Source organism: Prinia subflava, chromosome 12, assembly GCF_021018805.1.
Source record: "Prinia subflava isolate CZ2003 ecotype Zambia chromosome 12, Cam_Psub_1.2, whole genome shotgun sequence".
In the NCBI taxonomy this organism is placed as follows: domain Eukaryota; kingdom Metazoa; phylum Chordata; class Aves; order Passeriformes; family Cisticolidae; genus Prinia; species Prinia subflava.
The window spans coordinates 5,007,238-5,032,684 of record NC_086258.1 but is presented as its reverse complement, the minus strand read 5'-3'; the positions used below and the strand labels follow the sequence as shown (position 1 = coordinate 5,032,684).

At 51.7% G+C, this 25,447-nt stretch overlaps 1 protein-coding gene across 1 annotated transcript in view; it reads left to right on the top strand.

The window, feature by feature from the left end:
• Nucleotides 1-1,641: 1,641 nt before the first annotated feature.
• The window catches only part of MEGF9 (multiple EGF like domains 9), a 49,219-nt gene continuing 25,413 nt past the window's right edge, over nt 1,642-25,447 (top strand). The window contains exons 1-2 of the mRNA XM_063409223.1: nt 1,642-2,142; nt 24,389-24,581. Coding sequence (XP_063265293.1) covers nt 1,839-2,142; nt 24,389-24,581 — 497 coding nt within the window. The 5' untranslated portion in view covers nt 1,642-1,838. The remainder of the gene's footprint in view (nt 2,143-24,388; nt 24,582-25,447) is intronic.

The window sequence follows — 25,447 nt, the reverse complement described above, 5'->3', positions numbered from 1 at the left end:
TTAACCTGCTCCTCCCAAGCAGAGGTGAGAATGTAATATTTTAGGAACCAGATGAGCAGATCTGGCAGCCTGTGCTGTGCTGGCCCTTGTGGGGAGCAGCCCTGAGCTGAGAAGTGGGCATAGGACCCCTCCTCTGGCTCCTGAGGCTGTGCAACTTCTATTTCAAACTAAGGGATTTCTTTGTTCCAGGCAACTCTTTCCTTATTCTTTCCTCTGCTCGGCTTCTTCTTCCTGTTCCCATAGACAACAAGCTTGTGTGAGCTGCTGGAGGAGACAGTGGCTCAGCAAACCTTCCTGCCTCCCTGCCAGCTGTGTTCCCCTGATCAGAGGTTCCCTCTGGTCCCGTGGGCAGTGACAGGCTGGCGGCAATTATGGAAAGCAGATCTCAGAAGGGTTTGTCTCCGTGGGGGAAATGGCGCAGCAGAGCTGCTGGGGAATAATAATTATATTATTATGCAGGAATAAAGTCCCATTGATTTCTGAGAAGGGGATGGGTATGGGGGAAGAGCAGTGAGTGATTGCAGAATAATTATCCCACAGCAGCTACGCTGGGCAGCATTTCCCTTGTAGGCAGCTCCTAAATATTGTGCTAGAGAAGGACTGGCAGCCTGGACGATGTGGTGGGTGAAGGTGGAGCTATCTCATTTCACAGGGCACCTGCCAGCATCCCTTGGCTCCTGCAGAAACAAGAGATGATGCAAACACTCACCTGGCAGTGCCACACACCTGCGGGCAGGGCCGGGCAGCCGAGAGCCGCCAAGCTCCCCGTGCTCTGCACCTTCCCGCAGCGGGATGTGCAGGGATGCTGCTGCCGCTGCTGCCCTACGGCTGTGTCCGGCCCACCCAGCTCCTCCAGCACATCCCAGCCTCGCCTCCACGTGCCTTTGTGTTGATCAGAGCGGCGTTTTCCCACGGCGCGGGGCTGGCAGCGCATTCCTGCCTTGCTTCACCACGCGCGAAGCGGCGATCACCCACTTGGGTGCCGTGAATAATTAATATCTGTGTCACCGTGCTTCCTACCCCCGCGGCGCTGCCGATCGCTCCTCCGGGACCGGGGTTTTGGCCAAGGTCAGGGCGGCAGCCGGGGGTCCGCAGGTGTCATTGTCCCCGTGGCTGCTTCCCGCAGCCCCGCCGGGAGGGGAGAGCGGAGGCACAAAGGGGAGCGGCACCGCTGCAGGCCCGCGATGGGGACAGGGGGCTGCCGGGGGGCGGTGACACCCCCCGAGCTGCCAGGCCCCTGCAGAGACCCGCAGCGGGGTGCAAGCAGCGTCACCCCGTTCTCAGGCCCGCTTTGTGTCCCCACGCGATTCCCTCGTTGTTTCCCAAAACCGAGGCCGGCGAGGATGGGGGGGAAAATTTAATTTTTTGAATAAAAATTTCAAACATAATAAAAAGTTAAAGGCTTTAAAGCCCTGCATTCTTACAAATCGAGCACACACCACCCTAAGAAAGGCAGCCGTGTGTCCGCCCGCCGCCGCTCCGGGGCCACGGCGGCTCCGGCCCGGTGCCCCTCACGCCCGCACAATGCCGCCCCCTCCCCGCCGCGCGCCGCCCCTCGGCCCGCCCCCGCCCGGCGCTGATTGGCTGCGCCGCGCCGTCAGGTGGGGCGGGCGCGGCGCCGATTGGCCGCGGCGGCGCGGGGCGGGGCGGGCGCGGCGCTGTCAGCCGGGGCGCGGCGCGGCGGGAGCCGCCGGAGGGGCGCAGGGCGCGGGCGCGGCATGGCTGGCTGAGGCGGCGGGAGGAGCCGCCGCCGCCCGGCGCCGCTCCCGGCCGCGCTGGGTGCGAGTGCGAGCGCCCGCGTCAATGAGCGAGTGCATGGCGGAGCCCCGCGCCGCACCATGAGGCGCCGGCCGAGCACCGCGCTCGCCCTGCTGTGCCTCGCCGCCCTCCTGGCCGCCGCCACCGCCGCGCTGCCCGCCAGCGCCGCGCAGCCCGCCGAGCCGGGCAGCGGCAGCGGCGGCCCCGCTGAGGGCAGCCCGGCCACGGAGCCGCCCGCACGGCCCCGCGGCACCGCCGCGCCCGCACGGGGCAGCCCGGCGCCGCCGCCGCCACCGGAGGAGGAGGAGGAGGAGGAGGCGGTGGCGGAGGAGGAGGAGGAGGAAGAGGAGCAGCAGGAGGAGGCTGCGGGCAGCGGCCCCGCAGGTGAGCGGCCCGCGCCGATCCGTGGCGAGGCGGTGTCAGCGGGGCCACCGGTGGGGAGCGGGACGGGGCTGCGCCCCATCCTCCGCCGGGCGGACAAAGGCGCGGCCGGGGACGGGGCGGCGGCGGCTCCCCGGGCCCCTCCGGCTGCGGCGAGCCCCGTGCGGGGTGGGCGCGGGGAGCTCCGCGCTGCGGGACCCCCGGAGCATCGCCCGGCTCCGGCCTCTCCGCGGGGCTGCGTGCGGGGCTGCGCCGAGCCTGGGATGCGGTCCGGAGGGGCACCTGTGACTGGCCCGTGCCTTGCCGGGGCTGTACCGGTGCTTTTGGGGAGCAGCGGGCCAGGTGCTGGTGCAGGCTACCCCAGCATCCTTCAGGCAGTGGTCCCTGACATGCATTGTGCTGCCGGTCGACATGGGGACAGGTCCTTCCCATCACCTGCATCCAGTGTCCAGCAGGGTGGATGCTGGCCTCGGGCATCCCCCGATGGGAGTTTGTAGGCTGAGTTGCTCCACAACCATCAAGTGTCCCCAGTGTCCTACCTCGACGTGTTGGCAGCAGAGAGAGAGCAGGGTTAGTGATGACTTGGTGTCACCAGAGCCTGTGTTCTTACCAGTGTCAGGAGGTGAACGTGCAGCTCAGTGGGTGCTGGGGTACTCACATGGTATTTGATGGGTGTGCAAGGGCAGAAACGAGCCTCCAGCTTCTTCTGTGCTGGGAATGATGTTCTCAGTGCAGCCTGTGCAGGGCCTCATCCTGCCCCTGTGGTGGTCGGGGCTTATACAGAGCTGAGGAAGGTGCTATGGCAACAGGAATAAATGGAATTATCAATGTAGGGTGTAAGGAGGAGACAGGTGAAGGGTGGATGGCAGGGCTGTGCTCTCAGGTGAAGCTCCTGGGTGTAGCACACACTGACAGCACTGGTCACTGTCTGGGAGGTGAAACACTGATGGTTTTCAAAGCTGAGACTTCAGTTTACCTATAGACTAAATAGACAAAACTGTGCTGGAGTACAGGGATAGAGCTTTGTCCACTTGTTCTACTAGAGACTGTGACTTCACTCTGCAGGTCTAAAGCTTTATCTTCAGACACGTGCAAATACTATAGCACTGATTCTTTCCTGGTTTATATTTATTTTTTCTCTTTGCCTGGAAGATGTTTGGCTTAAGTATGTTGAGCTTCCTCTGATGTGAAGGGGAGGCAGTCTGTTGTTCTGGTTGTGCTAGCAGTCTAAACAAGGGGGTTAATCAACTTTTTTCATTTGGTTAGAAATAAAACCAACTGAAGATCTGGAATCGCTTGTGATTCAGACTTCAATTTGCTTTTTTGTGTTGAGGTTTCTCTCTTTGCTTTTTCTGGAAGAAACAGAATGGCTTAAGATTGAGAATTGCTGGTAAAGGTGGGATGAGTTGAGTGTTCTTAAAGCAAAAGCAATTTCTTCTCTTGTGCCATGATCAGACAGAATGGACTGAGCAACTCACTGTTGCACAGTGCAACCCTCTGGGTGCCAACCAGGGGATCCACATACCCATCCCAAGCTTCCTCCAGCACATTTCCCTCTCTGACCCTGTATTGTGTTTGTTTCCTCTGGTGTCCATTAGTATCCACTGGCTTCATCAAGAGCATGCTGCTCCTGCAGGCAGGGTGACAAGTGCATGAGGTAGCTGGTTTAGCAGCGGCTTTGGGATGCTCCCAGATTCCATGCAGGATGCTTACATAACATCCTCTGTGTTTTCTGCCATTGGAGCTGTCAGGGGTGGAAGTCTGGGGAATTTTGTGTCTCATCCCTGTGCTCCCACGGGCTTCAGTCCTCGCTTGGGAAAAGGGAGCATCAAGGATGAGCACTCGCCACCACCACCCCTGGGTGTGCTCAGTCTGTATTGTGGAGGCCAGCATCACCCTTTGAAGTTCTGACGTGCTAATTATTAATGGCTACAGCCACTTAATCGCAAAATTGCTCTCTGGTGCCTTTACACTGTGGGGCTGGCCAGGGCAGGAGCACATGGGCAGGTTATGTCTTCTCCAAGAGGCCAGTTTGTTAGTCCTGAGCGTGACAGGTTGAGATTAGCCGTGGCTGAGGGGGGATTGCTGATGTGCTCCAGGGCTGGGCGGGTTTCAGGGTGGATGAGAAGCATCAGGAGGAGATGCTGAGCTTGGCAGCATCCCCTGTGTGATGGGGGTGCCTGGGCTGGTGTTATGGGTGGATGGTACAGCCGTGATCTGTGTGGGAGCTGCTCTCTGTGGGTTTTGTGGGGTTTTCTGTGCTGTCCCATCTGCCGTGAATTGTGCAGAGGTTTGCTCTCAAAGGCTGTTACGAACATAAGCCACAGCAAAGCCAGTGGACATAATGGGCTTAGCTGAAACCCTCCGTTTGCTTTAACTCAAGCATGTTTTCAACATCACTTTTCCAGCTCAGTAGGTAATTAATGCATTACGTGCTCTGTTGCATTAAACAAACGGGCCTTTTCTCATGCACATTATTAGAAAGGCTTCCCTTAATGTTCATAACATTATCACTGTTAAGAGGTTGGTGTGGGAGGCCTCAGGGTCAGTGGTGTTCAGAACTACCAAGGTTTCAGGTCTGACTTTGGTGCATTTCTCATTCCAATTTAAGAAGCACTTCAGTTTTTCTCGAGCTGCCTGCTTGCTCTGTTCTCGTCCTCTTCCTTTTCCTAGTTTCATGATGTTTATTTTTCTTTCCAAGCCTGTGATCATGTTAAAATCCTGGATTTTGTTTCTAAGGGAAGTAAATTGCTAATCCTTATGTTTGTGGAGACAAGCTTAGAAGTATCCCCCGCCTTATCACCAAAGCCTCTAGCACCCACCCTGGAGACTCTGCCTCTTCCTTTTATCCCCAACAGTCTCACTTTAAGCAGGAGCTGGGGAATCTGGCTTGGGAGCGGCTGCTGCTCGGGTGGATGCTGGTGTTGGAGCAGAGATTCAGCTGCTGTGTCCAGCATGGTCCTGGTTGGACTTTCCCTGCCTGTGGAACAAAAATCCTCAGTTCAGTTCCACATGGTTCTTAGGGCAGCATTGAGTAACATGGTCTGTTTGGAGGATGTTGTATTCTGACTGCTCCAGCCCCATGCAGAGCAGGTGGGTGGGCTGAAAAACCCCAATGTCCTTTCACAGCCTTGCTGTGCTGGGTGAGGAGGAGAGCTGCACCCAGACCCTGGGTATCGGTGTCTTTAGGCTGTACTGAGTGCTCCAGACCCTGACATTGTTGCCTTCTCTCCTCCCCGGTGTTTTGTCATGCCTCTCCTGCCTTGCTGGGTCACCAGCCCCCAGAGGTGACGTTGGGTCTGACTCCTCACCTCTGCACCACGTAGGAGGGGACAATGAACAATTTCTGCTGCAGCCACAGGGCCGGAAATGCAGGTGGCTTGGAGCACGAACCACGGGAAGGTGTCACCCTGCCACGGAAATGTGTGAAAGCTGAGTCAGTGGTGCCTGATGGGTCCCCAGCCGCCGGCGTGGGGCCACCTTGGGATGGTGCTGCTGCTCAGATGGAGGAGGTGCAGTCAGAGCCCCTCAATGGGTGGTGGCTGCAGTTTTTTGTGGGATTAGCTGATGGGTTTAGCTCGTGAAGAGGAGCCTGGCAAATCACTGGGGGGTGTTGGGATGACCTGGGTAATTGGCTGGGCACAGGGGAGGTGACAGGCTGAGGAGGGGACTGGTGAGTGCTGGCTTCATCCAGCTGGGGAGGTGAAGGGTTTTGCTTTTGTGCAGGGCATGTGGAGAAAGGTCTGTGCATCCTGTTCTTGCAGGAGGTGTGGTGAGGGCAAGTTTGGGGGTCCCCACAGCACTTAGAGTATTGTGGTAGAGGAAGGACTGGTCCAAGCCATGGAGCCTCAGCAGCCAGACCCTGCCACACGGGGCCTGTGCCCCTCGAGGGGTTGGGAGCTCCCAAATCCTGGTAGGACAGAAACAGCTGAGCTGGTGAAGGTAGTTTCAGGATCTTGTGCCATCATCCCTCTTACACCTCTGGGTGACTCCTCTCATCCAGCCATCAGATCCTCTAACAGTCTTCCCACCTGTGTGTGGGTTCACCTGCCTGAATGCCCCTGCTCTGCCTCTGACCCCGTGGGGAAGGAGCAGGAGGAGCCAGGGAGGGTGAGCTGGAGCTTTCCTCCTGCTCATCACTTGGGAAGGCAGCTTAAGCCTTCCTTGTTTGAGCGCTCAGGATTGTGTTCCATGTGGTTACAGAGATAACTTGTGTTCAAGGTGCCAGCAGGATTTAAATTTATTTAAAGAAATGGAAATGAAGGCCTGGATGTGAAAGCTGAGGATAAGAAGGATGGTCTTGTTCCTTGAGATCAGCACGGGAGCAGCCAGGGCAGAGAGTGCCTTTTTTTAATCAAATAATAAGTTTGTATCTTTGAGCTTTAAATAAAGATGTTGCCCAGAGCAGAAAATGTCACTCCTTAGCTTCTTCCCTGCCTCCACACTCCCATCTGAATCACTCTTGAATCAGATGCATCCAACTGTCCTGACTCAAGATTGAGATTCTGGGACTTAGCAATGCTCATGAAAATCAGGATATTTCTGGGAGGATCTGTAGAGCATTGAGGGTCTTGTTTTTTAGCTTCTTTTGCCGGGATTTTGCTTTTTTTGTTTTTATTTTAAAAGATAGCTGAAATTCAGATGTATGATCACTGAGCTGCCACTTGTAAAATGCCATCTGTAAAGTGGCACTGCCACTGTGAGGTGATGTTATTTACCTGGCTGCTGTTGGCCATACCCGAACACCAGCCTGTGGGGAGGCAAAGGTACTGGAGCACTGAAAAAAGAGGTTTATCTGGGGCTGCGTGGTGGGAGATGTCCCAGTCCCTTGGCTGATGTCCGTGTCCCTCCAGGCCCTGCAACGGTGGCTGGGACAGTGCTGGAGTGTCACGGAAGGGACTCTTGTGACACAGCCTGGGGTTTGCACAGGGTGCAAAGGTTGTGCCTGTCCAGACAGCTGGGAAATGTGTGGCCAAGTGTGGGATGGGCTTCCTGGACAGGGACTGGTTCTGCCTTGGGAGCACCTTCCTGGTGCTGCTGTTCCCCTTGGGGCACCCTGACCGTGACCATGCCAAGCTGTGCCAGAGGGGACGGGACCTCTGTGAGCAAGGAGTGATGGTGTCATGGGCTACACCGAGGTGTGACCTCGGGCTGTGTGACCCATCCCCATGGGGACTGTGCTCCTTGTGCTGCTCCAGCACGGCCCTGCAGGTGGCTGCAGCATCCTGGGATCTGCCCAGGTGATGGTGGGCAGAGACCCAGGCCTGTCCCCAGGTGTGTCCTCAGTGCTGCAGCTGAGCAGTGTGGGGACAAGGACATCCAGGACATCCCGTGCCTGGTGGCTGTGGGCACAGAACAAGCTGTTCCTGAGGAGCTGAGGTCCCGGATGCAAAGTTCTGCTGAAGTCAGGGGAAAGACTCCAGAGGTTTTTTGATGAGAGCCCTATAAATACCCAGGGCTGAGGCTCTGTGTGCTGGTGAAATTTGTCTGTCAGGGATCCGAGATGCTCGCTGGTGCTTCCAAGAAGCAGCCGAGCTCTTTGTGGTGGTGTGATGCATCTGCCAGCTTTGGGAATAAACCCGTGCCAGGCCGGGTGCTGAAGGCAGGGATCCTTTTACAGCCGTCTGGCTGGAAGGGAAGGCTCCTTCTGCTTTACCTCTGAGAAGTACTTAAAAAAAATCAACCAAAGAAATGATGTTGAGGAGCTGGATTTTTGTACAGCACCTTGACCACACCTGAGGCTTCACTGAGCTCTTGGATGAGGATGGAGCAAGGGCTCAGACTTGCTTTAAAAGTCCTGGAAAGCTCCAGGCTGTGTTGCCCTGGCAGGTGCTGCATGTCTGAGCTCAACAGGGCTGCCTTGTGCAGCGAGGCATCGCTGGGTGGGAGTTGGCCCAGAGGGGCAGAGTCTGGCACTTTATAATTGGTTGGGGATATTAATATGTTTTATGAGCTAAAGGCTGGATTGCAATCCAGCCATCTGCCCTGCCTTGGGGAGTCGTGTCTCTAGCACCCCAGGAGAACAGAACCAGTTGCAATTCAGTCTCATTAAACTGGCTAAACCCCAGATTTCTGGTTCACAGGAAATTATTATTATTTTTTTTTATTTTGGGGTTGTGTCAGACTGAAATTGAATGGTTGTTCTTGGTTTGCTTCTGCTTAAGCTTCCAGTGAGCTCGAGTGTCCTGTGCCTTGGGGCTGCCCTGTACGATTGTTGTGCCTGGGGCTAAATCCATCCCCAGTGAGGGGCTGGGGGCTGCTGGCTCCCTGCCAGGGGGAAATGCTCCCAAAATCACAGCAGGGCTTGTCTAGAAGGGTCTTTTATTGGATTAAAGCTTGTCAGTCTGGAAGCATTTCCAACAAGACTTGGAATAATTGCACCTCATTTGTCTGGCAGAACATTTTCCCCCTTGTTGAATAGGGAACTTGCCGCTGGTGCTGGCTCGCTGCAGCTGCCGCTCCTGGAGGAGCAGGGCAGGCTGTCCCCTCTCCTGACAGGGTCACTCACACCCCCACGGCTGCCATCCCTGCATGCAGGGATGCAGGGAAATGCTCCAGCTCTGCATCCCAGCTGGCCGCTGTGCTGGCGCTGAGGGCTGGAGCAGCTTGCCTGTCTCCTCTTGTCTTCCCCGGCCATTTAATAAAGGCAGCGAGCAGGGAGGGGGCTGCTGGAGCCGCCTGGTTTCCCGGGATTTTGCTTAGCTGCCTGCGAAGAATAGACCCTCCAAACACTGCCGGGGCTGTAATTGCCTGGGGAGCGATTGAGCTGCCCAAAGCGGCTCTTTTGTTGGAGGCTGAATTCCTCCTCTGGCTGGTGCTCATCTGGATCTTCCCATGCAAAATTCCAAAATTCCTGCTGCCCTGTGTCACCCAAGATGCGACAGGGTCGGGGTGCCAGCCCCCGGGTTTGGCAGCAGCTCTGCTCCAGCCCTTCAGGGCTTTCCCTCCTCTTCCCCCACCCCACCCCGACCCTGGAAGAGATTTTTGAGGTCTCTGCTCCTCATTCACACACACGGCTCCTATTTCAATGAATGAGGAGCTTCCCCGGAGCTGCATGAACTAATGCAAAGCCTTAGTTTGGTCTTGTGCTGCTTAAAGGAGGATTTTTTTAATCTTTTTTTTTATTTCTGAACACCTGCTGTATGAATTAAATTTGCCTTGTAAATGTAACCGATTCAGAGTCTGAGCATGAGCGATGGGCGTTTGCTTTTTGCCTGGAAAAAGAAAAAAGCAAAAACCTTGAAGGTTTTTCTCTTCTGGCAACTTGACTTTAAAGCAGAGAAGCACGAGACACTTCTTTTTTAACCATTTTTAATTCAGTTGCCCCCTGTCCTTATAATTAAACCCCCAGAAACATGACGAGGCAAGCATCCCTGCTATTTATAGCTCTGCTCCACATGCCTGTTTTAAAAATCAGGCAGCTAAATGGCTCTGCAGCCTTTCAGCAAAAGGCCTAATGACACAGGCATTTTCTATGCATGGATGGGTGGATGTTTAAAGGCCATTGGTGCTGAGCCTTCACCCTGAGCAGGCAGGATGGTTTCTGCAGCAGGGAGATTTTTCCTGGGCAAAGGGGAGCCCTTGGCACTGCCCCAGCCCTGGAGAAGGGGCTCAGGGTGGGCTGCACCCCATGGCTCACCCCTGCTCCAGCCCCTGGGGATGCTCCCAGCAGGGTCTGTCCTCCCACCTGTCCCCCACACCTTGGCCCTTCTTGGGGTTACCACTAGATATTGATATTCCCCAAGTGTTTTTTGTATTTTAAAAATAATTTGTTGAGGCTTCATTGACCTTTCATTCCTATTTTTTTTCCCTCCTTTGTGGCATCACCTCCCTCTAATGACGAAGCTGTTGGTAACCTTTACCCGTTTAACTGGTCATGCCACTTCTCAGATGAATCTGCTTTATTCCTGGCAAATTATACAGCCACAGTTTTCAGGCAGCTTTGCTCTATTTTGACTGACTGGCTGACTGTATTAACTGATAGTGCTGCTTGGGCTGCTTTGATCCTGTATTATTTATGGAAATGATGGCACATAACTCTGTGTAGCTGATTAATGCTGCATGTATTTTTAATATGCTAGTTCTCCTGTTTGATCTGTGCTAAATGATTATTCTCTGATGTGTTCCTGGGTTCATTTTGGCTCTTTATGAAAAGGAGATTGAAATGGACTGTTTGTTTTGTTGCCTTTTTTTTTTTCCTCCCAGTGGTCTCCTCGTGGGCTGCATTTTCAGCTTTCACAGGTCGTTTTCCCCAGCAGGGCTCTCCTGCCACGTGGAGCACTTAGACTTTATTGCTATTAATTTGAGCACTTTGTTGGTGACATTACTCTAAATTCATCCCTGTGTGTACAGTTGTGGGAAATTTTGAGAAGATACAAGGTAAAACAACCTTTTATATGATGCTCAATCCTTCTATGCAGTTCCTGAATTAAATTCTGACTGTTACTGAATGGGACTCGGGTCCAGCAACACCTGAATGAGAAGAAAACCAGTCTAAACTGGCAGGGGTGTAATTCATATTTTCTGTGGCCTGTCACAGGATGGCTGGGACTGGTTGATATTAAGAAGATGACTTTAATTGTCAGGGATGTGTGTGCTTGACCCACAGCTTCCTCCCCTGTGGTGTGAGGTGTGATCATGGCTGGGGAGGGATCTGTGGGCAAAGCTGATGTTTCATCCCAGGAAATACCCACTGCATCCCATGGTGATCCCATGGCATGTGCAGTGCTGCTGACGTGGAGGAGGGAGGCTGATGTCCTTCATCCCTCCTCCAAAATCCACCCCCAGCCCTAGCTGTGGCTGACGGGGTGGAAACCAGACGGTTTCCAGGAGAACCATCTGTGAGCTGGAGGATCAGCATTTCCCCTTCCCAAAGGCCTAGGGGAAGGGAAGGAAGTGGATGATTTTTTTAATATATATATTTTTTTCTCCTGCCTTTTGTAATAACTGCTCATTTTCATGGCACAGGCAAGGGTTGTCTCCAAAGCCCTGCCCTGCACGTGGTCAGATCTATCTTCTCCCTGGGCATGCTGTGTTCCAGCAATAACAGGTTTGTGAGGATGCTTTCATGAGCAGTGCTATAAAGGTGCAAAAGCAATGCTCAAAACCTTCAAATGAAAGCTTTTCTTCCCCTCCTCTGAACAGTCGTTTGTGTCAAAATCAGCAAAATATATATCTTTCTGCAAAAGATCTCTTTTCCTTTAATGGGCTTTTCCATTGAAAACAGTTTAAACTTGATGTTCTGTTCCTTCCCTCCAAATTTTTCAAAGCTCCTTGGGCTATGAAAACTTCAATGATTCTATTTTCCTTCCCTCTATTTAAAAAAAAAGGTATAGGTGTATGTATATATTATATACTTTTTTTCTGCTAGCTAAAGCTCTTGTCTTTTATCACAAAGCAAACATTATAGGCTGGGTTTTAGGGTGATCTTTCTCTGCCCCAAAATAGACGTGCTCACTTGAGCAGTTATCTGGGGGGAAAAAGCAGGATGGATGCACCCTGTGGGCTGTGAGGGAGCAGGCAGGATTTTGGGATAAGGCCCTACAGACCCAAACCACGTCTCGAAGGCAGGTGTGTGACTAATGGGGCACCCACGCCTTCACCGTGCCGCAGCTTTGGAGCGTTCCTGCACGGGGAAAGGACACGGAGCTTGCACAATGGCCCAGCTGGCAGGGCTGTGGGGTGGGAGGAGGCACTGCCATGCACCCCTGCCACCCCAAATGCAGCCTGCTCCGTGGGGAGCTGGGCTGGGTGCGGGTAGGAACCTCAGGAGAGCCCAGGGAGGATGTGCTCCGGTGGTTTGTCTGAGCTGGAGGGTGATTGGAGTTGAAATGGAGCACACAGACCTGTTGGCTCCTCCCTGGGCTGGGTGTTTGCTCACTTGCTGCCAGCACAGGCAGTGTCTTTGCTGGAGCCTTCCCAGATTGTGCTCTGCCCTTCCCTGCCAAGTGTTTTTTTTCCCAGTCCCAATACTTGAGGAAGGATCTGGGGGGGAATTAGCTGTGTTTTCCAGTTCCCCACATGACTTGGACATGAGTGCTCCCAGCACACCCCTCCCTGTGAACACCCGTGTCAGGTTAAGATCTGCCTTGTGGGGTTTTCCAGCAGTGCCCCCCAGTCCTGGGCAGGGCTGGGGCTGCCCCAGTTTGGGTCTGGGGAGCATTTTGGGCTGCCTGGCAAGGCCGTGGCTGGCTCAGCATCCCCTGGGCAGCAGATGGGGAGGTGGAGCTGGCTGCTTGGCCAGGTCTCAGGCCACGATAAAGCAAAGTGACGTAGAAAACTAAATACCTGTTATCGGAGAAAGACAAACAGAGCCTTCACCTGCCTCCAGCCTTTCTCCCTCCAAGGGCAGGCTGCACGCCTGGCATGTGGCTCCCTGGAAAGCATGTTCTCTTATTAATGTGCTTCTTGGCTGTGTTGTTGAGAAATCCAAGTTTGACTCCAGATAATGAATGATAAACATTTATCTGGTCTTAAAACTTTTATTCTGGGCGTTTTTGTCCTCCTGGAAGTTTACAGTGAGTTGTTGACAGCGTGCCCTTCGATGTGGATTACTGCTAACGCCTGGCAGTTGAATCTTCCCATCCTTTTCACATCTTGGTTGTTCCTTTTCAAGGGAGGCTTTTGTACATGTCTAATCCATTTAAAATGAAAGATAAACAACAAACGGACCAGTCTCCAAAGGCACAGTCAGTTACCATGGTGGTACTGCCTTCCCTGCAGAAAGCAGCGAGCTCTGTTTGGGATGGATGGAAGGACAGGAGAGAGCCTTTCCCCCAGCACCTCAGTTTGGTGTTAGGGGATGCCTGGAGCAGTGACTATCCCTGATTTTTGGTTTACAAACCCCTTAAAAGCTTTCCAGGAGGAGTGTGGATGGCAAGTTCAAGTTTATGGGCTGGAGAGTTGATGCTCTCCTCTCTCTGCTTCACTACCCATTGCTTTGTGATCCCTCTGAGAACATCCCCTGTGTCCACTGTCAGGATGGACACAAGCTTTGTACATGAGCTTCACCTTAGAACTGACATCTCTCCCACCTGTATATCTGTAGTTCCAGTGATATATTTATATTTTCAGTGGGTGCAATACTAGCCCTGTCAAAGTAGAGTCTCAGGGCTGTGTCAGGTACCAGCAGCTCCCTGGGTTTGGTAGGATTTTGGATGCCTCTTTGCAGGTGGGACTCAGATCCTCCTTTCACCGTGTTTCTTGTTGACAGAAGAGCTGGTGGAAGAGGAGGCACCGCTCCTCCTCCTCCTGCAATGCCAAAACAGTCATTATGAAGCCCTCAAAAATGAGGAAATGGTCAAGATAGAAATGTCAACAAACCTCTCCTAGCTGACCCATTGGCTGCAGAGGAAGCTGTGTGGTTTGGAGCATTTCTTTGGCTTGGGACCAGGCTTGGTTTTGCCAGCCCCAGACTGAGTGTGCTGCTGTTGCCGAGGGTAATTCCCCCTTGGTGATGCGGGAGGGCTCAGCTCTGACTCTGCAAATCACTGCTTTGGTTCAGCTTCTTGGCTCAGATTTGGTCTCAGCTTAGTGCCTGAGCTGCAGGTTAGGTGGGGAGTGCTGCACAGGGAGCCTGAAACCCTTGTGCCTGGCTGCCTCCATCCCTCCTGTCACACTTCTAAGGGCTTTGCCTGTTTACAGAGGATTTGGGTGTTCTGTGGGATGGGGCTGTTGCCTCTTGTACTACCCTGGATGACCTGATATTTATTGTGCGGGTTTCAGAGAACTGGCTTAGGCTTTAAGTTACTGTTTGTTTGTGGTTGCTGAACTTGTGCTGTTTAATGGAAACATTTCCCTTTGGTAGGAGAGCTATTGCTGGAAATAAATACGGGTAATAAATAACTGGGGGCTGAGGCAGGAGCTGGGACTGGATGGAGCTGCAGTGTCCATCCACAGTGACTGAGGAGACAGGAATGAAAAGCTGATGTTCAGCCCTGGTTGGAGTCATTCAGCTGCTGCAGGGCTTGGGGCTCAAAGCAGAGGTGAGGGGGAGGCAGGGGCTGGCAGCTGCGCTCAAAGCCCTGTGGGTGGGCTCTGCCCCTGCTCTCTGTGCAGAGGGGGATTTAAATTTAAATTCATGCCATGGCTGCAGTTGCCTGGAGGAAGTTTTGGAGTACAGCTGAGCTGCACCATGCTGGCTGCTCCCCCTCAGCAGGTCCTCAGCAGGTGATACTGGATCTGCTGCAGTCCCCTGTTTCCAGTGGTAATGATGACTGTCTCCATCCAGGTGTCTTTTTCCATGACGTGTCCTGACCCATATCAGTTCCCTCTTTGAAAGCTTGGCTTCTCCTCCATGGATTTGCCAACAAATTTTGTCTGGCTGCAGTATCTGTGACCCAGTTTGGCAGGTGCTGGGTGAGAGCAAAGGTGTGAAACAAGTCCTGAATGTGGGAATTTAAGCTGTGAGCTGGAGGTAGAGGCATCACTGTGTCCTGTGCAAAGTATAGCAGGGCAAGTGCGAGGCTGCAGTATAAAATAAAGGAATAAAATGTAAGGAACAGGAAACTTCTCTTCCCAGCTCTGATGACATTTTTCTTGCTCTGTCCCCGCAGCTCTCCCTGCTTGCAGCACATTGTAACTTACTACTCCTTGTCTGGCAGGAGTTATGGTAACTCCAACCCCCCATAGCACTATGTCATCATAACCTTGAAACAGGACCCAAATGGCAAAACCTGCCCGAAACCAGTTGTGATTACTCATGCTCCGTGCTATCCCTTTCCCCCGCTGGGCTTTCTGCTATGGTAATTCCACTTATTAAGCAAGGAGACAAAACACCTTTATTAAACTTGGAACCAAGCTCGGGAGCAATGAGAGGAGCAGGACTTGCTGGCTGCAGGCTGTCAAAGAGTTTTCTTTTCTTGTCTCCCTTCCTCTTCATGGCCTTTAAAGTGAGTGAGAGAGGAACAAAGATACTTTGCTGCTTGTGATGAATAAAAGTCTGCATTTAAATATGTTTGTTTAGAGTAGGAGAAGAATTAGGAATGTGTGTTGGGACTGAATCCTGGAATTCGTTGAGGCTTTGCTTCATCTCTAAGCTTGAAAATGCAAAGAGCTGAGACAAACTGGGGTCGTAGCTCAGGCTCTGGAAAGCTTCTTTTTATTAACACTTTCAGTTAGTGTTTATTAACACCGTGGATAAAAGGCGCCTTTGTTAACGGGTCTGTCCCTTTGCTGCTTGGCTGGAGGAGCTGAACCTTGAAAGGAACTGCCCTGGGCACCTGCTGGAGTTACTGATGAAAGTTTTCATTCCAGATTTTCGCCACAGGCTTAGACATAAAATAGCCTGAAACCCTCCAAAGCAAGTCTTCCTTCTCTTTCTCATTAAAAAAAAAAGTTTAAAAGTTGTATAAATGCCTCTTGTTGCCTGTGTGCTGAGCCATGAGTGATGGGCCCCTTCCCATTTCATCTCACAGCAGTGTGACCCCCTCCTTGGTCCCTCTTCTACCTCTTGTGGGTGTCCAGAGTCACCCTTTGAGTGCATCTCTCGGCCTGGGGAATGAGTAGAGCAGTTTAAAAACCACTCCTGCATGCTGGGAGAGAACCTGGGCCTGATGCTTGTGCTGTCCCTAAGGGTGAAGACCATCCCTGGAGGTTGTGTGTGCCCCAGGGCAGGGTGAGGGGCTGTGGGCCTGCCGAGGAGCTGCTGCTGCTGCTTCCAGGAGATGCAGAGCACTCCTCTGCCTCCGCTGGAGGAGGATGCACTTCCAAGCATTTTTACACTGAATTATGGGTTGATTGTTGTACCATTGCTGTTGGCATCTCATTGCTTTTGTTCTGTCTCCCATCACTCTATTAAGAGTGTTGTAAATGAGGGAGAAAAGGATAACTTCCTACCCCATTCCTCCCAGGTTGGGCTGAGCTTTGGTAGCTCTGCCCAAGGTCAGTGAGGCAAAGCTGCAGCTCCCTCCGTACACCAGTGAAGGACCTGGTTACACCGTGGCTACACCTGGTGTGAAGAAACTGGGTTTTGACAACAAAAAAAGCACTGCATTTTGCAGTGAGATCAGCCATGTGTGTTTGCCACCTCCCTGGGAAATCTCCTGAGACATCCAAGCCCTGCAGCTTGTACAGGATGTACCTGCATGGAGGGAGGGAGGCTGTCTCCATCCTCACCAGCTCCATCCCTTCAGCACCTTTCAGCAGCTGATGGCACTGAAGCAGCAGCCTGGGTTTGGCCATTCCGTGTTCTCCCAGGCAGGGTGAGCCGTGGCTGGGGATGACAAACCCAGCTCAGCTGCACCACTGGAGCTCTCAGGGTGGGTATTCAGTGGGTGCTCAGCACCAAACTGGCTCTGGAAGGAGGAGGTTGGAGGTCACACTCATCCTGCCAAAGCTGAAGCATGAGGAGTTAATTACAGTGACTCGGGAGAGGAGGAGTTGCTGTATCTGCAGGCCAGGTCCGGAGGGGAGAAGGCTCTGGAGAAGGCTGCATGCCTTGCAGCAATGGATTTTAGTTTGAAGTAACTTATTTGTGTCAGACAAATGTGCAGCTGGGCAGATCAGTTCCTTGCAGGCTGCACGAAGTCCCTGCTCTGCTGCATCCCTGGGAGTGTGGGGTGGCCGGGAAGGCAGGGCTGTGCTGCTGCACCTGCTCTTGCCTGGGATCTGCCAGGAGCAGCAGAAACAGAACATTTTGCTTCTCAGCAATGAGTGTGAGCAGCAAACCCAGCTGGTACTCAAACAAAAGGTTTGACCCTGTTCTCCCTGGTCTTGCCCAGGGAGGCCCCCTGGGAGGGTAGGATGTGATCAAGGGGTGTTACCTGAGCTCATCCCCCAGCTCTTCTCTGTTTTGCTGGTTATTCACGCAGCACAACCTTACAGCCCAAACACAAACAGTTGGAAGGATGGTTCCTGCTCAGGGTTTTCTCTGAAGAGCCTTAAATCTCCCATAAATTAATGTGTTCATTCATTAGTTGCAGCTCCCCAAGGCACCGAGCAAAGTTTGTGAGTTTAATTACTTTTTGCAGGAATCGGAGCACGCAGAGCCTTCAACAGATGATTATAGTTCATATTATTCATGCAGCTCTTCATAATCCCTTTCTCTGCTAGACCATGGTTGATAGAGACTAAAATTGGAACCTGCTCATAAATTTCCAGCCCAATCCCGTGTGAGGTGTCTTGATCTTCCAGTGAAAGCATTTTGCTGACAAAACAGTTCAGTTTCCTGAGAGGTGCCACGCAAGTGTATCTGTCAGGAGGCTCTGAGCTGCCAGGGTTCTGTGTGCTGGAGAGGATGTGTTTGCCAAAGTTAGTTTTCACCCTGTTTATCTCTAAACCCGGAGCTGGGCTAGCTGTGTCACACACTGGGTGGTAAAAAGTACAGAGATTTTCAAACAGAAACATGTATTATTTATATGGTTCCAGACGTTTGTGGAAATATTAGTGGGCAAATCTAATCAACTAAAGCAGAATGCCAACAAAACTATTTTAAAATTAATTAAAAGGCTTGGATTCATTTTTTTTTTTTTTTGTTTAACTGTGGAGGTTTTAATCCTCAAGTATGTATTTGGTCTATTTGAAGTTACTGTAGCTTTCTTGTATCATAAACATTTTAGGGCCACATTCCTTTTTGTGCACAGTCTGCTTCATAAGAGACCCTGGAGGGTTTGTCTGCCTGTGGAAACTTATTGTTATATAGGAATGAATAATTCCTCAGCTGCAGCTGTGTAATCCCCCTGCACAGCTTTTCTGCCTTACAACCTGGATTTTAATGACTCCAGGACCCCTCCTGCTTCTCCTGACATCTCCTTGTCCCATCCATGGGAGCTCCTCAGGTGTTGTGCTCCAGCAGAGCTGTGAGCTGAGGATCTCCCAGTGCAGGAGGAATACTGAGTTAATAAGAATTCATATTTTTCTTCTTTTCTTTTTTTTTTTTCCCTGATGTTTACAGGGCTTTATCCTTTAGTCTCCCAAGACAGCTTTACACCTGTGAGTCTGACTTTTGATGCAGTTTTACTGGGGAACGAGCAGGTTCAAAGCTCTGTGCACAGGTTGCTGACTTGTTTAGCATCAAAAAGGAGGAAAAAGCAACAAAATTGCTCTGTGTGGAGGAGCTTTCATGAACTCGTCAGAAACCACATGCCTGCAGGCTCCATTGCAGGTGCAGGGAAGGAATAACCAGTCCCAGGGAGTGAGCAGCCTTTGCCTTTGGGGAGGCTCTGAGGGTCCTGGTTTGCTCACGGCTGGGGAGGCAGGAGGGCTGTGAGCTGTGGTGGTGAGGGATGCTCCATCCCTTTGGAAAGGCAGGGGGCTGACACAGCTGAGGCTGAGCTGGAGTTTGGCTGAAGCCCCAAACCTGCCTGCTTCAGGCTGATGGAAAGTGCTTGTGCAGCTGCTGGTGACCCCAGCAGTTGAGACTTTGGCTTTGTACTTCTTTCCAAGTGATAAGTGAGAGATTTAATCTGATAAATATTCCTCAACAGATGCGTTTAATCTTCTAATGACATTACAAGTGATGTATATGCATTGAGAAATTCTTGTCTTTTCCCCCTTGTTGACCTGTAAAAGCCTTTTATGGAACAACACAAGTGACTCTGTAACACTCTTAGCAGCATTAATGTGAATGAAGTTTTCTTCACCTCAGCACCTGACTCTGCAGAGCCCGGAGCTTGATGGAGGTTGTAAATGCCCAGAATGTGGTGCACTCAGTAATAAAGTGAATGCAAAATTAGAGAAGACACTCCTATATGTATATAAATTTTTGGGGGGTAGGCAGAGATACCCTTCCTACCACTTTGGCTTTGTGTTGTAGCCTCAAGTGAGAGTAAATTACAGGTCTGAGTGCTTTAATGCACCTTCGTGACGCAAGAGATGACTCTTATTTTGTGCTGAGTGCTGTCTGGATGGGAATGAGTCCTGGGACTTGGCACAACTCCTCTCTTTGGGAAGCTGCAGTGCATCAGCTCCTCTCTGGCCTGTTCTTGCAGGAGCTCTTAGCCCATGGCAGATGTTTCCCAGCTCCCTGGGAGAGAGCTCAGCCAGGCTGTGCCCTCTCAGATCTGCTGCAGCCATGGAAGGTTGGAGGCCAAAGCATCCTTGCTCTGGGATAACAACTCCTGCACTCAGAGCATCAGTGGGGTTGCACCCAAGTGAGGAGTGATGAAGCTGAACCCAAATTCCAGTCCAGGGCTAGACTGGAGATGGGCTGGAGCTCAAGGAACGGTTTTACCAGGGCTGGGTAGGATGGGACCTTCCCTTTTACCAGCTGGCTTGTGCCTACTCTCATTATCCCATGCTGGAACAGCACTGTCCTGACCCTCATCCCATTGCTGGGGGAGGTTTGGGGCATCAGTGGATTGTACTGAGGGATGAAATGTCTTCTCAGGGGGCAGGGAAAGAGCCTGTGGAGAGGCAAGGGGAAAGGCAGAGCAATGGTGCAGCACAGCTGTGTCTTTGGCTGTAATGAGGAAAAATTCCTGATGGAAAGAGCAGTGTCTAGTTCTTTAAGGGGGATTTGTGTGTTTGGGGGAAGAACTGGAGCTGCTGCCATCCCTGAGCAGTGCAAACAAGGAGAAAATAGAACTGCCAGGCTGGCTCAGAGCAAAGCTTCACCCACCCAAGAAAGGCCAGAAGAAGATGCCCAGAGGACAGGGCATGAGCCTGACTTTTCTGGGTGGAGTTTCAGAGCTTTTCCCATCAGAATTTTTCCTCCAGATCCCTGTGTTTAACAGCCTCCAGTGGACCTGTCCTCTGTGAGCTTTTCCAGTCCTGCTTTGAAGCCATAGGTATTTCTGGCAGCCAGAACATCCCCTGACAATGAGTTCCACAATTTAATTACAGGGGGAAAGGAAATGACCTTGGATAGATTTTTAAACCTGCTGCCTGATCCCTTTATTCCTGTCTTGTCAGGAGTGGTGCCTGGAGAGGGATTGAGAAGGGGAAATGGGAGAGAAGGTAGGGCTTGAATTTGGGAATGAACTCTGGGGAAGAGGGAAAACTGCTTAATTAATATGAAAACAAAGCCTTTCCAGGGATGGGATGCTGTTGTGTGCAGTGGTTTAATCCAGTGGGATAGCTGGGGGGTATTTGGGAGGTGAGGTTCTTACTGGGCTGTGTTGGCTTCAGAGCTGCAGGTGCCACACTGGGGCTGCACCTCTGGCTCCCAAAAACCCAACAGCACCTCCAGGTTAGAAATGTTGGGTTTTTTCCCCTTCATCTAGTCCAGAGAACAGAAAGTGTCTGTCTCCTTGGGAATGCTTTTGCAGCAGGACTATAAATGGCATCTGTGGGCCTCCACAGCTTGCTCTTACAGCTGCACGTTCCAATAACCAAAAATGTTCATCTTGGGTTTTCCAGACTTGCTCCCAGGGAGCAGGTGAGTTCATTCAGGATTTGCACTGGTTCAGGATGTCCCCAGCTAATGTGGTTTCACAGAGACCTTCGTGCCTTTCACAGTGTTGGCTTCTTTACCCTTTGTAAATATTTCACCTGTTTTCTAAATTATTCATTCATTAAGTGGCTTGGAAGGGAGGAGGAATCACACTTATAATACGTGTGAAGACTTAAAACACTGCAAAGCTGAAAGGATGTGAAAAAATAATTTGAGGAAGGATTTTTACATCAGAACAAGCCCTGTTTAAGTACCAGGAGGGGATGGGAGATGAAGGGATGTGGGGTCTTGATGAACCTGGCACAGGCTGGGATGTTGCTGGGATTTGCAGAGCTGGGGTTTGCATTGGGATGGGATTTGGAGGCTGAGATCTTTATTGGGGGTGGACAGGGGAGCTGGCATAGAGTTTGAGGTGGCCACACTGGGGGGGTCACAGGGCACCCTCAGACCTGGAGCTTCTTGGCTGTGTCAGTGCTATTTACTGCCATGGTATGGATCCAATGCAATATCAAACATCTATTCTCCAGTTTATTGGTAACCTATGGCTTTTGCATACTAATAACTAATCAGTTTTAGGTTGGGGCTAACTGAAATTGGATATTAAATCTGTCTCCACACAGCAGCGTGGCCCTTGCTTCCCAAATGAGGAACCTTTCCTTCCACTCCACCTTCCTCTAAGCAACAGCCAGTGAAGGTGAAATACTGTTTGAATGGAGAGGTGTTTGGTTTTTTTGTTTGAAGGGTAACATGGCAGTGACACACATTTTTATGTTGCCATTCTTGGACCTCAAAACATCGTTAGGCTGTTAATTAATCAAAGCCTGTCAGTCCCTTCACGAGCAAAGGTGATGGGTTTTATCTGTGATAACCATGTGCTCTGAGCTGTTGTGTGGTGCTTTGTGGAGAAGGAAGGGGAACCTTGATGGTTTAGCAATGGGGAACAGGCAGAGACAAGCAGGGCTTGGAGGCCCTGGGGGGCAGGGGAACACCCTGAGTTGGGGAAACTGAGGCAGAGCAAGGGTGAGTCAGGATAGCAAACTGAGAAGAGTCAGAGCTTGGACCAGTGCCTCATCCCTGAGAGGTCTTTGCCCTTGGCTCCCTTGCTGATGGTGTATCCCAGCCTCAACACAACCCTCCAAGCATGACTGTGCAGTCTGGAGTGGGACAGCCCTGGGGTTCATTCCTTTGCCTTCACAGAAGCTCTCAGTGAGGTATTTTTGAAGGTTATCTTCAAAAGCAAAACATTGGCTTGAGAAAGCTGAATAAAGGCCTGTAAAAGCCAGGCTCTGGCCAGAAGCCAGGACAATGTTCCCTCATTTTCCTCTCATCCTCTTTGCTGTGTTCCTGCAGTCCAGGGCAGATGTTCATTATCGTGTTCCCGTTCTGGCTGAGGGCCGTTCGCGCCTCCTGCCACCCGGCTGCTGTGGGGACAACAAAGTCTCCTTTAAATTAGGTTTTCATAGCCTGGTACCTCCTTGTGTCAGCCCTTGACCTCGATGCTGTGGCAGACGATGCAGTTCAGATTTCAGTGCTGCTGAATCTCCTCCACTGCCCGGCCCATGCAGCTCCGGATGTGTTTTGGGGCTGCATCCACGTGTGAGCCAGCCTGGATGCATTTGGAGTGGGTAGGGACCATTTGGGATGCTGTTCCTCTACCTGGGACCACCATCCCTCCCCAAATATCTCTGGGGTGGTTGGGAGAGGCAGAGTCTTCAAGGAACCGACCCTTTTGGGAGACAGCTTCTGGATCTGTTGTGTGTTGTGCCTTATCACGCACTTGGGGTGATTTTGCAGCAGACAGGCTCAGCTCCTGTCCCATCACTAGCAGAACCAGGCTCCACCATTCTCCCAACCTAAAAGTGCTTTTGCCAGTGTTATTTTGGATTATTGCAGTGTTTCTTGCTCTCCTGGGGAACCAGCGTTGCAGTGGTGTCTGTGTCACTGATGAATTTAGCAGCTAAGGCAGAGCCTGACCTGAATTGGGGCAATTTTGATGGGCTGGAGCATTGGATGGAAGGCAATGAGTGCTACAAAGTCAGATCCAAGTTCAAAGTGCTGCCATCCTGCTGGAGCATGAACAATGGGGCAGAGCTCTGTTGTGTCAATGGGCACCATCCTCAAGCACTGCCCCACTCCTGCCCTCTTTGTCCAGCCACCCATCTGGAGTGTCACCATGGTCTCAGGGGGTGGCTCTGGCTCCTCCTGGAGCTCAGGGATGGTCTCCACATGGAGCAGCTCATCCCCTGTGTGGGACCTGCCCTGTCAGTGCCTCCCATGCCGTTAGAACGGACACAATGCTCATTTTCTTTCCTTAATCAAGTCTGGCAGGTCTAATGGCACCACATGTTGAGTTCTGAAAGGGAAATCTGTTTTGGTGCATGTTTGATAAACTCCAAAGTGCTTTTGCTCAACAACTTTTCATGGTTTCTGTTCTGGTGGCAGGGAGAAGCCCAAGTGCTCAAATCAATATGGTTCTGCTTGGATAATTGAGCTGGGAATTTAGTTCGTTATGTGAAGTGGCTGCTGAAGTGGGTAATTGTGGATCTTGAGATGTTTGTCCTATTTGATAGTTTGGATTGAAGAAAATTTAGGTGCAATTTCACAGGTGTATTGGGACAACATGGCTTCTGTGGAGATCCTGTGGTGGAGTAATAAAGCTAAATAACTCACATTTCTTTGTGTGTTAGAAGAACACTGATGGCAAGGAAAAAAGCTTTAAGTCAGGTTTCTTGGGATGGGAACCTGGCTTCTCCCCTGTCCCTGAAGTGCCCTGAATACTGGCTCTTCTCAGGCAATAACAAACACCAGCAGTTGTGTAAAGCCCCTGATGCTTTATGCACTATTTCTGCAAATAATCCTTGTTTATAATTCAGTCTTGGCAGAAAAAGACTTTAAATTATTAAGGCACTAAATATTTTGCAATGAAAGAACAGAGATAAAGCTCTTGGCAGAAACAAATTGCCAGGGAGAAGTTGTTCTCTTCAGTGCGTTTGGGGCTTTAAAGTATTACGAGAAATAATATGTGGGGGGACTGGGAATTCATCACTTGATCAAAAGATTTGCTTCTTTCTTAACAAAGCAGCAGTTCAGTGCATACTTTACAGCACCACTGGAAATAGTGTCCCCAAAGACCATGTTTGGGTCCCCAGAGCCATCCCCTCTCACTGCAGGACTGAGGGTGGTCTGTTTTGGGTGGCAGAGATCTCTGTCCTGCCTCTAGCTCTACCACAGCTTTTCAAGTAATTTTCATGCACTTGGTGCTCCCCTGGGGGCAGATTTTCAGGGGATTCTGTATCCCTTTTTCAGGAGTGGGAGATGCTGCTGCCAGTCCGTAGTGCCAGTGTATGTGCTGTGGTGAATCAGGGTGTTCAGTGGTGTGGTGTGGAGGCTCTTAGAATTAATGATTTTGTAACCTGTTGCTGATTTTATCCTGAAATTACATAGTTATTGCTTGTCAACTCCTGGAGTCAGACAACCATGAAGGTGGATAGGTGTGTGTATATACATAAAGACATTGTGTACAGCTACATAGAGATGTATTTTAGGTAGTTATACCCATAATCTTGTGGCTTATCTTTGGGGAGATTTCAAGCATGAACTGTGGTATTTCAAACCCCAGGGTGCTCCCAATGTGTTTTTTTTTTCATCATCTCAACATTTTAAAGCAAAAATCATCCTTAAAGTGATGATGGGGGTATGCAAAGGGAGTGGGGAGGCCCTGGCACAGGGTTCCCAGAGAAGCTGTGGCTGCTCCATCCCTGGAAGTGTCCAAGGCCAGGTTGGACGAGACTTGGAGCAACCTGGAAGCTCTCCCAGCCCACTGCAGGGAGGTTGCAATGAGATGGCCTTTAAATCCCCTTCCAACCCGAACCATTTTGCAGCTCTGTGATTCCATGCCCGTTTCTCTTTCCCTTGCAGGTGACCTGTGCAACTGCAGCTCTGTGGGCAGCGCCGGGTGCAACCGCAGCACGGGGCAGTGCCGCTGCCTGCCCGGCTACGCGGGCCCGCACTGCCGCAGCTGTGCCCGCGGCTTCTTCCCCGAGCAGGGCAGCCAGCAGTGCCAGCCCTGCAGCTGCAGCCCTGCCGGAGCCACCAGCCACCAGTGTGACCTGTGAGTAACGCCGTGCTGCGCGGGTGCTGCATGGGTGCTGCGCTGTGCGGGTGCTGCACGCCATGCGTCGCGTTTGGTGCGTTCCGCGTTGGGGGCAAGAGTGGCTCTTGTCGTCTGTGCTGGGGTTTGAAAGGAAAAAATGTAAGTTGGGGGGAAGCTGGTCTTATAAAAGTTCATGAAGATTTGTTCCTCCTCTTTCAAGAGCTGAAGTATAAAAATATCAGTGGTTGTGGCAAAAGCCCTGGCAGCTCCCGAGGGAGCTGAGTTGTGTTTTGGAGTCGCATGGAAGCAGAACCTCTCCTGATGCCTCGTGCATCTGTTAGGATGACTGGGCTGCCTTCCTGGCTGGGGTGGAGCACGGGGGCTTTGGAGAGGTTTATTTTCCAAAGGGATGGGTTTTATGCCAGAGGCAGGCAAAGCTTTGTGCTCTGCCCTTGCTGAGCACTGGGGTGGAAGCGGCGGCCCAACAGCGGAGTCGGCTCCTGCCTTGCCTGGTGTTTACAGTCACCAGAGCTGATGCTTGGAGCTCTTGTATAATGAATGTGTTCCTCTTCATTTCACCTCACCCACCCTCACATCTTGCCTTGTAAAAGCTGGCACGCAATTATTTTGCAAGCAGTGATCCGTCAGCCATTAGAGATCTGTGGCTGAGCTGAGGGGATCTCTGTTCCTGCAAGATCCCCCTGAGCAGCAGCCTGACCCACCGGGTCTCCAACTTGTGCTCATGAGGACAGCAAGTTTCAAAGTCTTTCCTTGGAGGAGACCTCAGCAACCACCCTGCAGCAACTTCCAGCCTTCCCAGGCTCCTGCTGCCTCATTGTCTTCTAGGGCTGGGTCTGTGCTCAGCGTGTGCTGAACACCTGCAG